We start from the raw sequence: 16,204 nt of genomic DNA, 5'->3' as shown, positions 1-16,204 counted from the left end.
GAACTGTACTGTCTGTATAGCATTTATTAGTCTCCACGTTTACTGGAAATGATCACCAAAGATCACATCATCATAATCATTCTGTCTGGGTGTAGATCTATGTTTGTCCAAAGTGTTTCACTGACTCAGTCTTTCTGCTGGAAGTTTGTTCCAAACACCAAAATCATAAATGTTTTTAAATTAAAAGGGAAAAAAATACCTACAGGTAGCTTCTATTTTTGGCTTGGCCTTTGTTTTTTATAGACATAGTTTTACACCTCTCTTTGTTTTCTTTATGAAATATAATAGGCTTCTGCCTACATATAACTGATTTTGTTGATTACAATATATATTATATTTTTAAGTATAGCAAATTTAGTTGTATAGCAAATGTATTGATATAGTGATGTAACAAAGCCTGGCACCAGTTATAAGTGATCCAACCCAGTAAATTGTGTTATGTTATGGAAGCACCCACCCAAACCATCATAGTTGAGATCTCTCCTTGTTGTGGATTCTCCCTCTCTGGCCAAAAAGTCTCTCTGTTTGTTGTGCTGCTGTCACGCAGAGCCTGCAACTTTGGTGGTGAATTCATTCTGTGATACACGATATGTACTTTTTTGTTTTATTAACTTTTTTGAATTATATTATGTGATTTTAACAATTATGTATATACAATTATGTTTTCTGTTATTTGTAGAACTAATATGCCAATACTCCTTAAGGGGGCAGAACTGTTTCTGCCAAAGGTGTAAAGAGTGTGAACTAATTTGTCTTTATGGAGGATCCCATTTAAATGTGATGTAACCTGGAATCAAATGTTTGGTTTACTTTATTTATATTTTGATATGGGCCTCTAATGACATTCACACTATTTAGGAGGTATCTGTTTATAGCACTGCATAATTCTGTATATCGATATGGAACAGTTTTATTAATATGTTTTTACTGTATTGTGATTAATAAAATATTGGAATTTTTAATAATATGATGTTGATTGCAAGTTGAAAGTCTCATATTCCAAAATACTCTTTCCATGTTTATGAATTGGTATGTGGCATTATTACAGTTACACCATAGAGGTACATTCTTAGCAATATCCATTGCCATATATTGAATTCTGACTTAGGACTCTTACCTGGGGTGTTTCTCTGGGTAGACAATACACTACATAGGACCCGATGACAGCGGCAGATAGACACAAACACAGCACCACCACATTTGCACTGATAAGGATGTAATTGATATCAAAGGCATTTAGCTGTGCAGACATAAAAGGAATAAAGAATAAAATAGAAAAAAAAACACTTACAGATAAGTTTTTCGGTTATTGTACACTACTGAAAATATTGTACATTTCTGGTGATAAAGTGAGTTTTAAAGTGTAAAACAGAGACCTGCTCCTGACAAAAGCAGTTTCAGAAGGGTTTTAGTGGCTTAGAAGCTGAATCCTCTAAAACTAGTCCTATTTTGGCAATATAATATGTTTTTAACACTCACCTCTCTCACAGCACATTAATTCCACTTCATGACTCAGATCCATATTGCTGCTAAACAATCGATTTCTAGAGCCTGGAGTTCTTTTTCGGCCATTATGCCAGGCTAAAGCAGTGAATCTCCGGGACCCCTCATTTAGAAAAAAATACCTTTCAACGTTTAAGGGGGGATATGATCACCCTGTATAAATATATAAATGGTTCATATAGTGAACTCTCTTCCCAAATATTCACTCGGGATTACTGCTTTTTGCATGTTAAATCCACCCCGAGTGACACTTGGGATTACCGCTAGGGGGGGGGGGGTTAACTCTTTATGCTTTAATCTCTCTCCACCGGTTCCTATCCCTGATTCAGTCGATCCTGTATCTGACTATATCACTATAATAAATATTTAAGCCCAGCCTTACCAAAATTTACTCATTTCCTGCTTTCCACATGGTCAAATTCTTTTCTTATCCTTCAAAATTGTCTGCTGAAGTCCAACGAAATTCCAACTATTTTAAAAATGTCAATCTCCTGGATCCCAAATTCCAACTATTTTAAAAATGTCAATCTCCTGGATCCCCTATAGCACTCACTTGTCCCTCCTTCCCACCCCTACACACTACAATGGAGACATGGAAGTCATTAGAAGTAACCAAGAGATTAACAGTGTCTGTTTTATGTTTTAGTATCAACTTCAGCAGGAATATTTTCAGAACTAGGGTGCAGGAAAGGTGAATATTTACTCATTTCTTTAGGTATGGCTTCGATTAAAATATTTACTATCGCAAAATTAAATATATGTGAAGGCCTAGCTGGATAGGTTGGTCTTTTTAGGATGAACACATGTCCTTTTGATAAAGAGAGAAAAAAAAATACGTAGTTGTACTGAAACTGGATCCATGCTGTGTTAGCACTCATAGTGCCTTTATTTTACCTCCTGAGTCCTAATGGAAAGGGAACCCAGAAGGGACAATCAGCGGGAAGCAGGAGTACTGTAGGTGGACTGGCAGCCCTTTTTTTCGCCGGCACCCGGACCACGAGGGACCAGACGGCAAAGCTGCAGCCTCAATTTAATTACCACGACTTTGGATCTGGGATCGCAGACCACAAAACAGAAGCAGCCCAGACTGATCATGGAACTAACACCCTCGGACATTGCAGAATCAACCTCTCTCCACAATTAGTTGTGTGCACCAGGCTCCCCGATCAGGAGCTCTTACATTCCTGGAACTATGGATGAATCGTCCACATCCAGCACTCCCCATTAGCAGGTGAGGATAATTGAGACTGGAGGGCACATCTTAGGGCTTTGCCCACTAGACAGGACCTGGAATCAAGCATTGGCAGGCTGGAAGCTAGTTGCACATCTGAATTTCAGGCCATGCAGAATCATAATTGGCTCAATAATATACGTGTCAGGGGATTACCAAAATCTGTTCCAAATTTGGAACTCCATATTGCAGCATGCTCTATTTTTGCATCACTTCTGGGTTTACTCCCTGATGTGGATCTAGAGATAGACCTGGTACATAGAACACTTGGCCCATGCAGTGAAGATCATCAATGGCCGAGAGATGTCATCTGTAGGATCCATTTTTTATAGGACCAAGGAAGATATTTCGAGGAAAGCCAGAGACGCTGATTCCATCGAATACACAGATGCACAGCTTCAGTTGCTACAAGACCTATCCAAATTCACACTGAAACTCTGCAGGGCTCTTAAGCCACTACTCAATGTTCTGAACGAAAGGAATATCCCATATAGATGGGGGTATCATTTTCACCTGGTTATCCGCAAGGGTGGTAAAAATTACATTCTCCGCTCTCCAGCAGATCTCCTTCAGCTGCGCGAGGAATTGCACATTCCTCCTAAACCCTTGCCAGAATGGCCATCAGCTATGCTCACCTGCAGTGTCCTCCATCTCCTGCTTCTTCTTCTCCACCTGCGTAAGCTACTCTTGAGCACACAGCGGGTCCTAACTTGCTGCAAGTAACCGCTCCTCCTCGGTACCTCTTAATATTTAATGGAGTAAATGATATGCTTCCTGAGCTACCCTATACCAATGGAACACTTCTGACTTATACCTACTTGGCAACCTGTTCTACTTCCCATATGAGTTATCAAGCTCCTGTTGACATTTCTTTTAACATCAAGGTATACATCATTGCACGTAGTTCTTTCTCCACGGTGTCTTCAGGCACCCCATGTAGTGCCTGATATGATCCTCGAGCAACTCACCATTAATGGATTACCTTAGTCATATATCTCCCTGGCTGCATATTCTGCCTTCGAGATGGGACCCTATGCTCCTGTGAATGATTTTTCTCCAACAGTTCATCCTCTCTTCTCACCTAAGGGTCTTTATCAAGAATATGGATGGGCTCTCTGGTTTACACTTTACTTCACAGCTATCAACGCGGGGTGACCGTTGTCCCCTATGTCTAAGTAAGTTTACCCGTGGATCTTTCTACAGCAGACTCACCCTTGGGCATAACTCTTTTTATTTCACACCTATACCGCTGGAATATTCCTCAACATATTTGGAGAATGGGAGACTCATCACCGGTTCGGTGACAATAGACTTGGTTAGATCCTCCTACTCCTTTGGACCTTACATATATTGGTAGCTATGTTTTTGTTATCCTTTTCATATTTCAGTAATGGGTCCTATGGTGCTTCCCTTCATTGGCTTCCCTGTTTGATACTTATCCTGACTAGTTACATTAAGAGGGTCAACCAGACCGCTGGGTTGGAATGATTAAGAAGGAGGGACGAGATACCATATAGCACTTTTTCCAAGTAAATATTATATATTATATAGGGGGAAAGATTTAGGGGAATGGTGGAGGGATATTTAAACTAGGACAGAGGGGGGTGGGACAGTCAAATAAGGTGGCAGAAAGGTTAGTTAGGAACTAGTGGAGGGTAGATAGTTGGGGGGAGGATTATGGATAATTGTAAGGAGCTTCCCATGTTACAAACAAACATTGGATTGTGCAGTACTAGTTGTACTGAAAAACAAAGAGTTGGCAAAAAATGATGGTAAAAGCAGCTGTGGTTTAAAGAGCCTGTTCACCAATGCTAGAAGCCTAGCAAACAAGATGGGGGAGTTGGAAGCCTTAATGAGTGAGGAGAATTATGACTTAGTTGGTATTGCTGAATCCTGGCTTTGTTCTTCGCATGACTGGGCTGTCAATATTCCTGGGTATACTATCTTTCATAAAGACAGAGTCAAACGAAAGGGTGGTGGTGTCTGTCTGTATGTGAGAAGTGATCTAAAAGTGAATGTGAAAGAATAGATTTCAGAGGGAACAGAGCGATGAGGTTGAGGCAATATGGGTGGAGTTGTGAGTATGTGGGGTTAAATAACACACAATTAATGATTGGAATCTGCTATAGGCCCCATCTGCTAAGGAAGAAATAGAAAATCAACTACTAGCACAGATAGAAAAAGCAGCAAAAAGTGGAAGTGTTTTAATCATGGGAGATTTCAACTAACCTGACATTGACTGGAGTAATGGCACTACTGGAACAGCAAAAAGGAGGAAATGTGTGAATTTAATACCAGATAATTTTATGGTACAGTTTATAGAAGCCCCAGCTAGAAATGATACTCCTAGTTCTTTCTAACAATGTAGAGCTTATAACAAATGTGCAAAAAAAAGAGAATCTGGGTAGCAGTGACCATATTATGATTTCATTTAATGTAAGATGAAAACATTTAATTGTAAGAGAGCAAATTTTCCATTATTAAGGGCTGGACTTGGACTGGGAGACAATATTGTCCTCAAAGAACACAGAACCGAAACTGGAATGTTTCAAGTCTGTTCTACACAAGCAAACTAAAAAATATATTCCAATGGGTAATAAGTTTAGGAGGCTAAAATGAAATGTGTGACTTACAGCTGATGTTAAAAAAGCCATAAGGAACAAGAAAAAAGCATTCCAAAAATATAAAAATCAAGGACCACCTTCATCATTTGAAACCTATAAAGAATATAACAAAATATGTAAAAAAGTGATAACGTGTAAAACTTCAAAATGAAAGACAGATTGCAAAGGAAAGTAAGGCAAACCCCCCAAAAGTTCAAATATTTAATAGCAAAAAGTTCAGATCTGAGCATGTAGGCCCCTTAAGGATGTCACTAGGTTGGTAACTGGGTATAAAGACAAGGCAGGTTTACTAAACACTTTTTTTAGCTCTGTGTACCCGAAGGAAAATGGCAGAGCTCAAGTCCAAGTTCATAATAGCAATGTCAGTGCCTTAAATGAGTCACAATGGCTCACAATTGATATGATTGAGAAACAGCTGGGAAAAATTAGGGTTGACAAAGCACCAGGACCTGATGGATTACATCCACGTGTCCTTAGCTCAGTTATTTCAAATCATTACCAGGTAATGATTTATACTCTGAATGGTCTGGTGTTATTAGTGGTGTACCCCTGGGTTCAGTGTTGGGATATTTACTGTTTAACATCTTCATAAATGATATAGAGTTTGGGATTAAAAGTACCATTTCTGTGTTTGCAGATGACACCAAACTATGTAATGTAATTAAGGTCATACAGGAAGGCTATAATCTACAAGCAGACCTGGATGTACTGTTTGATTGGGCAGCCAAGTGGCAAATGATATTTAATATAGATAAATGTATAATTATGCACTTGGGAGCTAACAACATGCATGCTTCATACTGTCTAGGGGGATTACATTTGGGGGAGTCCAAAATGGAAAAGGATCTGGGGGTTCTGGTAGATCATAGACTTAATAACAGCATGCAATGCCAAGCTGCAATATCTAAAGCTAGCAAAGTACTTTCTTGCATTAAAAAAGGAATAGACTGCAGAGATGGAGACATAATCCTGCCCCTGTACAAAGCATTGGTCGGACCACATCTGGAATTTGGTCCAATTTTGGGCACCAGTTCATAAAAAGGACATTGTGGAATTGGAGAGAGTGCAGAGAAAGGCAACTAAATTATTAAAAGGAATAGAGGAGCTCAGCTATGAGGAGAGATTAGCTGAACTGAATCTATTCTCCCTTGAGAAGAGACGTTTAAGGGGGGATATGAGCACCCTGTATAAATTTATAAACGGTCCATATATAAAACTCTCTTCTCCATTATTCACTTTGAGATCATTACAAAGAACAAGAGGGCACTCTTTGCATCTGGAAAAAAAGAAGTTTAAGCCCTGGATAAGGAAGGGATTCTTCTCTGTAAGGTCTGTGAAAATGTGGAATCGGCTCCCTCAGGAAGTAGTTTCAGCAACTACTATAGATTGCTTTAAGAAAAAGCTGGATGTTTTTCTAGAAGCACAGAATATAACTGGGTATTAAGGCTTTAAAGTAAAAATACCAGTGACTGTTGATCCAGGGAACATCTGATTGCCTCATGGAATCAGGAAGTAATTTTTTTCCCCTGTTGAAGCAAATTGTACCAGGGTTTTTTTTTGCCTTCCTCTGGACCAACTATGTCTTATAGGGTTTTTTATTTGGTATATGTTTATTTTCCCAGTGGTTGAACTTGCTGGACTAATGTCTTTTTTTAACCTAACCTACTATGTAACTATGTAATAGGGGTAGAGATAGTTGACACTTCAGCATCTTCCCTTATAGCTTAGGGTTATATAAAAGATACCATTCACTGAGCATTCTCATACATTTAAGCTAATAATTAGTGAATAGATCTCTGTGCACTTAACTTTTTCACTTTCTTGACCTAGGTTTTAGTTAGTTTAATTTTACTATACTATGTTCAGAATTTCATGTATTGTTATTCTATTTGTTTGGTAAATTCTATAGTCATGAAAATGTGGGTCCCCCCTGGCGGGATTGGTTTATTCCCACTGTACACTGACACTTCCCCCACATAGGCCTACCGTTCTTTATAGACGGAAGTTTGGGACTATCTTCAATCGCACTTTAGTTATCCACCCAATGGATAAGAGTTAGCCAATCTCATCCGTTAGGTGATTCCTTCCCCTTCCCCCCCCCCTTTTTTCTCCCCTTCCCCTTAGTTCCTTTTGAACCCGTCCTCCTTGTTTGTGTCTCTGCCCTTACACCAACCCAATCTTTCTAACACCAATAATACGACCCAAATCGCCAATGCTCTTACCTAATAATTAGGCACAATTTCTGAAAATTCGTTCCCCTTAATACTAAGGGTCTCAATAGTCCCAATGAACGCTCGCAGTTAGTATATGCCCAACAAAAGCCTAGAGTTCAAATAAAAATTCTTCAAGAGACTCACTTTCAAACTGATAGGATTCCATCCCTCCACAACCGCTATAACTCCACCTGGTTTCACAGTTCCAATCTAGAATCTAAAACAAGGGGAGTCTTTAAAGCATTTCATAAAATACTGCCATTGCAGATATTAGATACCCGTATTGGTCCCCCGGGCAGATATTTGAGTCTCAAAGTCTCCATCTGGGACAAGAAATTTTTGACTGCCTCCTTCTACGCACCCAACCACCAAACCACGGTGGCCACAACTCAGTACTTGGAGATCCTGAAGGGAGGTGACCTAAACTTTGCACTAGACCCCTGTATTGACACCTCTTCTAGAAAAAAATCCAGTCTCCTACTCTAAGTTGAATTCTTTCCGCTCCAAGTTGCATGACCTTAGGCTACTGGACATTTGGGGCACCCTACACCCGACAACCGCAGACTTTACCTTTTACTCTAACCCACATTGTATGTATTCTTGCATTGATTACATATTAGTGAGTCATCCTGTGCTGTATTGGCACCCTACTGCCTCCATAAATTCCTGTCCCTAGTCCCATCACTCCTCAGTTTTGGTGACCCTTCACATTCCTCAAGCAGGCCCTAGAGAGTGGACATGGAAGTGTAACAACTCCCTGTTTAAAGATTCGATATGTGCAAAGGCACTACTTGATGCCATTTTCAGTCTTATTAGGGACCATTCCTCGGACCTCACCTCCCTCTCAATACAATGGGAAGCTATGAAGGCAGTCCTTATGGGGATCCTAATACAGCAGGGGGCCAGACTTAAAAAGATTAGGACACAAGATATTAAGCTCACGTCAGATAAAATCCGATCTTTGGAACATCCACATAAACAAACCATGTCATCTGACATATTTTTGGAATTGACTGTGGCTTCACCCACGTGGCTCTGCTACATATATACTTTCTATACAGAAAGTAAATGAAGAGATAACCTCTATTCCCAGGGATATCTTACAGGCCTTTCATAAGTATTACTAGATTTATACCAACCCTGTAACTCTTCCCTCTCTTCAAAAGAATATACAGCCCTTCCGGTGTTAGACCCAGACGTGAGCACTCACTTAGAATCCCCATTTACTGAGCAAGAGGTCTCTGGAGCAATAAAATCTACACCGGCTGGTAAAAGTCCATGCCCAGATGGGTTTAGCCCACAGTTTTATAAACTATACTCCTTTTTTAACTAAAGTGTTTTCCTCCGTATCCGCGGACACCTTATTCCCATCAAAGCGTTTAGAAGCACACATTACAGTTCTCCCCAAACCAGGCAAGGGTCACACAGTATGTGCAAATCATAGGCCCATATCTCTAATAAATGTTGATGCAAAGATATTCTCTAAATTGATAGCCAAAAGGCTTTTCCCATACATGCCAATGTTAATTCATAAGGACCAAACTGGGTTCAGTTATGGGAGAGAAGCGAGGGATAACACCATTAAGACCATTTCAATAACTCAATATGCTAATTCTACAAGTTCCCCTATGTGCCTTTTATCAGTTGATGCTGAAAAGGCATAGGACAGGATTAGCTGGCCTTTTATGTAATCGGCATTACCCCAGGTGAGTCTGGGTCCTGGCATGACCTCAAAGATCTCAGCCTTATATTCTTCACTAGGAGCTTGTGTGAGGATTAATGACTTTTTCTCTAAATGGTTCCAAATATTGAACGGTACTAGACAGGGATGTCCTCTGTCCCCACTTCTATATGCCCTGGCTATGGAGCAATTTGGCCTTGCGCCAAAATTCAGATGTTCGGAGTATCACGATAGCAGAATCACAATAATAAACTCTCATTATTTGAGGACGATCTGCTTTTGTTCACATCATCCGCACACACCATGATATCTTTTATATTTAAGGAACTTGACAAGTTTAGTTTATATCGTAATTTTAAGGTAAATTACTCGAAGTCTGAAATTCTCAATATTTCTCCTGACTGTACTTAAATGTCATCCATCAGCATTAATACTTCATTAGGATTTGCAATGAGGCAATTAAGTAATAAGTTTTGACTCCTCTAAATGAATTATATTTAATTATACCCCTCTATGTAGTAAACCCCGAATAGACCTTCAGAAATATGATTCACTACCCTTGTCTTGGTTTGCACATATTAATACTCTTAAAATGGATATTCTTCCCCGGTTGTTATATGTGTTCCAAACGGTGCTCATATTCTTACCGGTCACTTATCTGCGTAAATTGCATAGGCTGTTTCAAACTTTTTTATGGAGATCGAAACGTCCCCGACTAGCATTCCGTACCTTAAGCAAATCTAAGCATAGGGGCGGAGAAGGGGTCCCAGATGTCATCTCCTATTACCGAGGAGTCCCTCTCCCCAATTAGTCTCAGGTCCCTACCTTGGGTCGACCAATCTCTTTTACAACTGACCTTCCTCATACCTGGACTTACTACTGACCTGTTACACAACTGGGACATTTCCATTAGAAAAGGGAATTTATCAACACAAACAGGCCCCATGACCCCATTGTTCGACATCCCAGCATTCCCTCCAGCCATGGGTGTTCTGATGATTGCCATCTTAAGAGTATACTTCACAATGGTCAGGTTCCTCCCAAGTTCTCCCTTAATATAGCAAATAGAAGTAAGTTGTTATCTTGGCTTTTGTATAGACAACTGTTCTCCTTTGTGTCCTCCCTCCCTAACACGTCAATGCTAATTAAGGGTCTGACGGAATTTGAGATACTCAGTCCGTCAGGCCACCCTTCTCACGTTATGTCTATGCTATATGGTTTTATTACCCAGGACTCTGATTCCACTACCCCTGTTTATACATGGTGTTGGGAGAGGGGTTGGGTGATTCTATTACTGCTTACTGCGTCTTACTGTCGACTGTGAGAAATCCTTTATCCTTAGACACACACTTGCTCCGACATGCAAAGCATAGAAGACTAACTACAACATTCTGTCTAGATGGTATTATTGCCCTGTTGACTTGCATCTTGTATGCCCACCCCTGCAGTCTGATAGATGTTGGCGTTGTCCTTCTGAAAGAGGATCAATGCTTCATCAGTAGTGGGAATGCCCAATCGTTTTACGTTTTTGGAATACAATTATTCAGTTGTTCAATGATTGCAGTGGGTCTGATATCCCTATTAACCCTAAAATGACTCTCCTGTCTATGGTTCCAGGGTCACTTAAAAACATCAAGAAGGGTGTACTTCGTCATTTCCTCACGGCCGCTCGGATCCTTATTCCAAGACTTGAAACAAACAACAGCTCCTTCTATCAAAGATTGGGTCTCAGAGCTCGAGAAAATTTGTCATAAGGAACTGATGTTCGCTGAGGATGATGATAGAGTGAAGCAGTTTAAATTAACCTGGTCCACTTGGGATTGGTTTAAAGAATCTTCCCATTTCCAGACTTACATACCTTACAGAAAATTTGTAGCCAACTTGTGTCTTCTGTTCTAGTGTTAAGGGCTACCCTTATGAATTTCTTATCTTTGATTCTGTCTACCTAGTCCTAGTTCCTCACATACTTATGTTTTTGCTCAAATTGATTTGTACATGTAGTTTTTCGGGTTCACGAGGGCACAGGCCTTCTAGTTCGCATAATCCTACATGATTTGGTTGAAATACAGATATTCCTATATTTATGGACCATTGGTTTTACATGTTTGTTGTATTGTGATTGTATTGTATGTGACTTGGTTATTTGTATGTTGTTACTTTATCTTGAAAACCCAATAAAAATGATTGAAAGAAAATATTAATAATTGGTATAAACACAATCTATCTTTAAAATCACTCAGCATGATTTCAGGAAAAGTTAATCAAACAAATGCAAGTAATGATTCTGTATTGACAGCTCACAGAGTTCTATTTCAGTTGGTGAAATATAAAGCAACAAAGCTTACCTTCATTTTAGTGTAGCATGAATCCATTTTGCACAGTAATCTGATATCCCTGGCATTAAATATCAATCCCATAGTACTGAGACACATTGATAAGATGTCAAACACTAGTGAAGTTTTAACCTAGGGGAATAAACAGGTTAATATTAGTGATAAAACTCTGTATGCTGGTTGCATGTATCACCTAAAGTTGACCTATACCTTACATGTAAAAAGCTTATATGTAGCATGCGACTAGATTAATAATAACAAAAATAACAATACATCTCCACCTTCATCATCATAGTTGTACTTTGTAAAATCCCCACCTCCATATTACGACAAATACTCACCCGGCATCTGGTTGGCTTAGCTTTTGAAGCAATAAGCAAACACCCTGTTGTAATGTACTGTAAAAACAAACAATAAACACATCAAGTTTAAAACATTATCAGATTGATCAACATGAATCTATGTGTGAAATAAAGTTATGACTAATACATAGCAAAGGATATTTGTCCTGGGCAGGTCTTATTATTTAATGATGTGCAAAGTTCTACTTGTATCCCCCATAACTTTGCCTAAAATACTGCTATTTATCCTGCTTGGAGCTAATTATCATGCACACAAGGTGGTGGGGCAAAGACAGTAACCAAATTCTCTAAATATAATTTGTATGTGTTTGCCTTTTGGCATTTCAATACAAAAGCTATGGGCATTGATATGAAGTAGGTCTTCTATATGAAGCTCCAACTCCATTTACCCTCCACCCATTTGAGTCCATTCAACCAAAACAAAATATGTACTGATGTTGGACAAGAAGACCTAATTTGCAGCTGCTGTTTCAGTTCATCCCAAAAATGTTCAGTGCATGTTCAGTGTTCAGTTTAGGTCCCTTCGCAGGCCGCATTTAACCTTCTCTATTGTGTCTTCAGCTGTCTCCAGTCTTGGACTTCACCAAGTTATTATCACATGGTTAGAACTGAACTATTGTCGAGTATTGTCCAAATTATTTTTGTGCACATAATGATAACAGCACTCTGAAACATCTGAACTGAAAATACATTTGGTCAGTTCGGTAGGTGTTATGCTCAGGTGTGGGTGTGAAAATGCAGCTTCATTTTCTATTTTCCAGATATTGGTAAGAATCTTAGGTCTTACCGCTTTACATAAATAACTAATACCATTTCATACATAATGGAGAGTTTATTCAACCAGAAAATAAATACCTGCTGTAAGAGGATATTATAAAGTGATTTAGCCTAAGTTGGCCAGAAAAGTAATCAACATAATTACCCAACTGACACAGAAACTTGAACCCAATTATTACTGCATCGCAAGGAGAGCTTAGGAGAAGCCACCCTGCTATATAAGTGGGATTTACTAAGTTCTGGAGGTTCACCCCCTGGTTTATAGTTGTGAAGTTTATCTTATTGTTAAAATCCACGTGTTTGTGTATAGAGGTTGTCATTTTGGGTCAGTGGCTTCCTTTTCATGTCCAGGATATGGTTACCACTGGGATTTGTTATCAAGATACCTGATGTAGGTAGGGATTTATGATGTTAATGACTCCAGTGCTGTATTTATTTTTAGTGGAATTTTATTCACATTTGTATGTGTATGTTTCATGTAGCAATGCTTTATTGTGCATACTCACACTCTAGAAGAAGTGAAAAGATCAAAATGCGCCGAGAAGTGAATGTTACTTCATAAGGAATAAGATTGCACTTTTTTATCCCATGGGGATTTTTCAGATGCTTTACTTATAATAAATACAGAAAAGTCAAAAACAACTTATATAGTTTATTTTATTCTTAAAAACAAGCATATTTGGAACTCTTATACACACATATCACTAATTACAAAGTTTACATTATTATTAATTCACAATTCAGTCTTTTATCCGCGTTTCACCCATAATTTTTTTCAGAAGTACAAGATATATCACCTGTGTCACATTCTTTGTGTACTTTCAGTATAAGTTATTTTCATTTTTTGGATGGTATTAAGCCCTTGCACTTACTTTCTTTCCAAAATCAAATTTGGTTTGCCTGTAAATTTGATTTTGGAAAGAAAGTAATAGTAAGTACTAGTAAATCCCATTGATATAGTAAAGATGATGCTCGTTCACAGCTTTAAATATCATGACCCCTATCCATGCTACCTGCCACCACTTTTTTAAAGCCTTAGTAACTTCTCACCACAGTGATCTGAAACCAAATCAAAAAAAGGACACAACCTTTGACTTTGCATTCACTTGAAGCACAATGAACTTTAAGGATATTGTTTTAACCACCTGTAAACAATGACAGAACCATTAGGATGTAGCCTACATCTGCTTAAGATAGACTAACATCATTAAAATCTCATTATTGTTTTCTAGAAATGGCATATAAGCAGCTCACATGAGCCAACTCATCATTACTTATTACATTCATAGCCGCCAATGAAAGAAATTTTATCCGTTTGCATTAGAAATCTGCTATGGATGTATCATATTTCAGCTCGATTTATATGTACACACACTAAAATCTTTCAAACTAATGCCATCTCATAAATATAATCACATATGCAGTCTATAAGCCTACCTTAATTTCATTTTGCTTGGAACTTCTGGGTCACCAACTTTCTGGAGCTGCCTAGAGAGTATACTGTTCCTCCTCTTTAGGTTTAGCTATTTTGGAGTTCCACATGGTGCGTATTGACAGCCAAACATATAGAGGAGGAACAGTCATTGTTTACAGGTGGTAATACCATATCCTTATATATTGCAAATAATTAATTGTGATTTTATATTGTTACTTTAATGATTCAACTGGTATTGTCCTCTGTTTACTGGGATGTGGTGCACGGTTTCCAGGATCCGTCTATTTGTTATTAACTGTAATTAACTATAATCTACTACAGAAGAATTAAACAATCCTCAGCACATGCTAGGAGCTTACATTACCTTGCAGTAGAATCAACGGGTTCTGGTACACTGAGGGACATATTTCATATCTCATCTCAATGAGACTGCTGTTTGCAATTAGTATAAATTTCCCAGTACTTAGATGCCAAATATGGCCATCTCCAGCTAGAAAGACATATTCTGTCTCCTTCATTAATGGCAAATAATGTCCTTATTAGGTTAAATTTTTATGTGCTGCTAATTTCATATAATATGTTAATTTACATAAAGAGAAACCTCCTTCCCCAAGGAAATATAAAATCATTTGGGAAAAATGGTTTAAGGGGTTGGATTGCCAGCCATCACAAAACAATGAAATACACTTATCCCACCCCTCACACCCCTTGACTGTGTGCAAAGACACTGGATAGCTTCTCCTAGATCTCTCATAGAAAAAAAAAAGAGCGTTTTTTTTTAAAAAAACAACATGCCTGAGAATTCTGCAGCCCTAATTTTGCCTTCTGAGCTGAACAAGAAACAGCTAAATGGGTCATTGCTTTGAGAGAGCCAATGTCCCTTGAATTGGCTTCAACTTTAACCACAAGTTTGAAACTTAAAATCTAGCAAAGATCAGAAAATCTTTTAAGTACAGGTAGTCCTCGGGTTACATACGCGATAGGAACTGTAGGTTTGTTCTAAAGTTGAATTTGTATGTAAGTCGGAACAGGTAAATTATTTTAATAAATGCAATTGGGACAGATGTTTGTCTCTACATATTATTTATTTTTACCTTTCTGTGCATGCACAGTAAATGCTTAAACATTTTCAAATACAGTAGAGCCCATGTTGGTAGAACTTGATGGAGTTGATAAAGATGATGAGACTGGTCTCTTAAAGTAGGCATCAAGGGAGGTTTTCATGGAGCTTTTCTTTTTCTTATCATAAATAGCCCTGTGGCCTCTCAGGCCTTCGGTAACTGTTCAATAAACTTTGGTGAACCTCTCTGTTTTAGGATCTTGCTGCTCTAACTTTGCCATTCCTGCTTCGATGAGACAAAATGCATCAGCTAACTTTTTTGTAGAAAACATTTTTGTTAAAGTCTCTAGGTCCTGGTTTTCGTCGCTGAATGCTATCATCTGTTGTTCTATTTCCATAAGGTCTTCATTGGTTACCTCTTTGCCATTGGAGTAATTCTATTATATCATTTTCACTGATGTTAAGCTGCAGCTGTTTTCCAACAGCAACCACAGCTTGCCTGGTTTCAGTGATTTCATTGTAAACCCCAGAAATTCTTGTATGAATTGAGGGCACAATTGTTTTCAAAACATCTCTCAGAGTTGTCTCTTTCACTTTAGCCAAAGCATCAGCAATTTTTTTATGGGCATCATAAATGTTATAACTCTTCCAAAACTTCCTTAAGGTCATCTCATCATTTTGAGTAGCCCTGACAGCTCGTGAGAATGTCCTCTGTAAATAATAGGCCTTAAAGAAGGCTTTGACTCCCTGATCCTTTGGCTGGAATAGTGACATAGTGTTGGGGATAAAAACACCACCCTTACATTGGGGTGCACGTCATCTAAAGAGTTTGGATGTCCAGGGGCATTGTCAAGGAGAAGGAGAATTTTGAAAGGAATGTTTTTGCCCAAACAATAATGTTCAACAGCAGGGATAAAATGGTTTAAAAAACATTCTTGAAAGACAGTAACTGTCTGTCAACTGTGACCCAAGCCTTTTTTTTTTG

General features: G+C 38.6%; 1 protein-coding gene across 2 annotated transcripts in view; it reads right to left on the bottom strand.

Annotated features, from left to right (window-relative positions):
• LOC140339346 (uncharacterized) overlaps window positions 1-16,204 on the bottom strand; it is a 78,871-nt gene that overhangs the window by 1,939 nt on the left and 60,728 nt on the right. The window contains exons 4-6 of one of the 2 annotated variants that reach the window (XM_072423995.1): window positions 11,927-11,983; window positions 11,598-11,717; window positions 1,118-1,240 (exon numbers count right to left, since the gene is read on the bottom strand). In XM_072423995.1, the coding sequence (XP_072280096.1) occupies window positions 1,118-1,240; window positions 11,598-11,717; window positions 11,927-11,983 (300 nt within the window). The remainder of the gene's footprint in view (window positions 1-1,117; window positions 1,241-11,597; window positions 11,718-11,926; window positions 11,984-16,204) is intronic. The other variant, XM_072423996.1, reaches the window with a different exon arrangement.

This window comes from Pyxicephalus adspersus, chromosome 10 (genome assembly GCF_032062135.1).
Source record: "Pyxicephalus adspersus chromosome 10, UCB_Pads_2.0, whole genome shotgun sequence".
Classification (NCBI taxonomy): Eukaryota; Metazoa; Chordata; class Amphibia; order Anura; family Pyxicephalidae; genus Pyxicephalus; species Pyxicephalus adspersus.
Note: the sequence above shows the minus strand (reverse complement) of the source record. Positions and strands in the feature narration are given on the sequence as shown.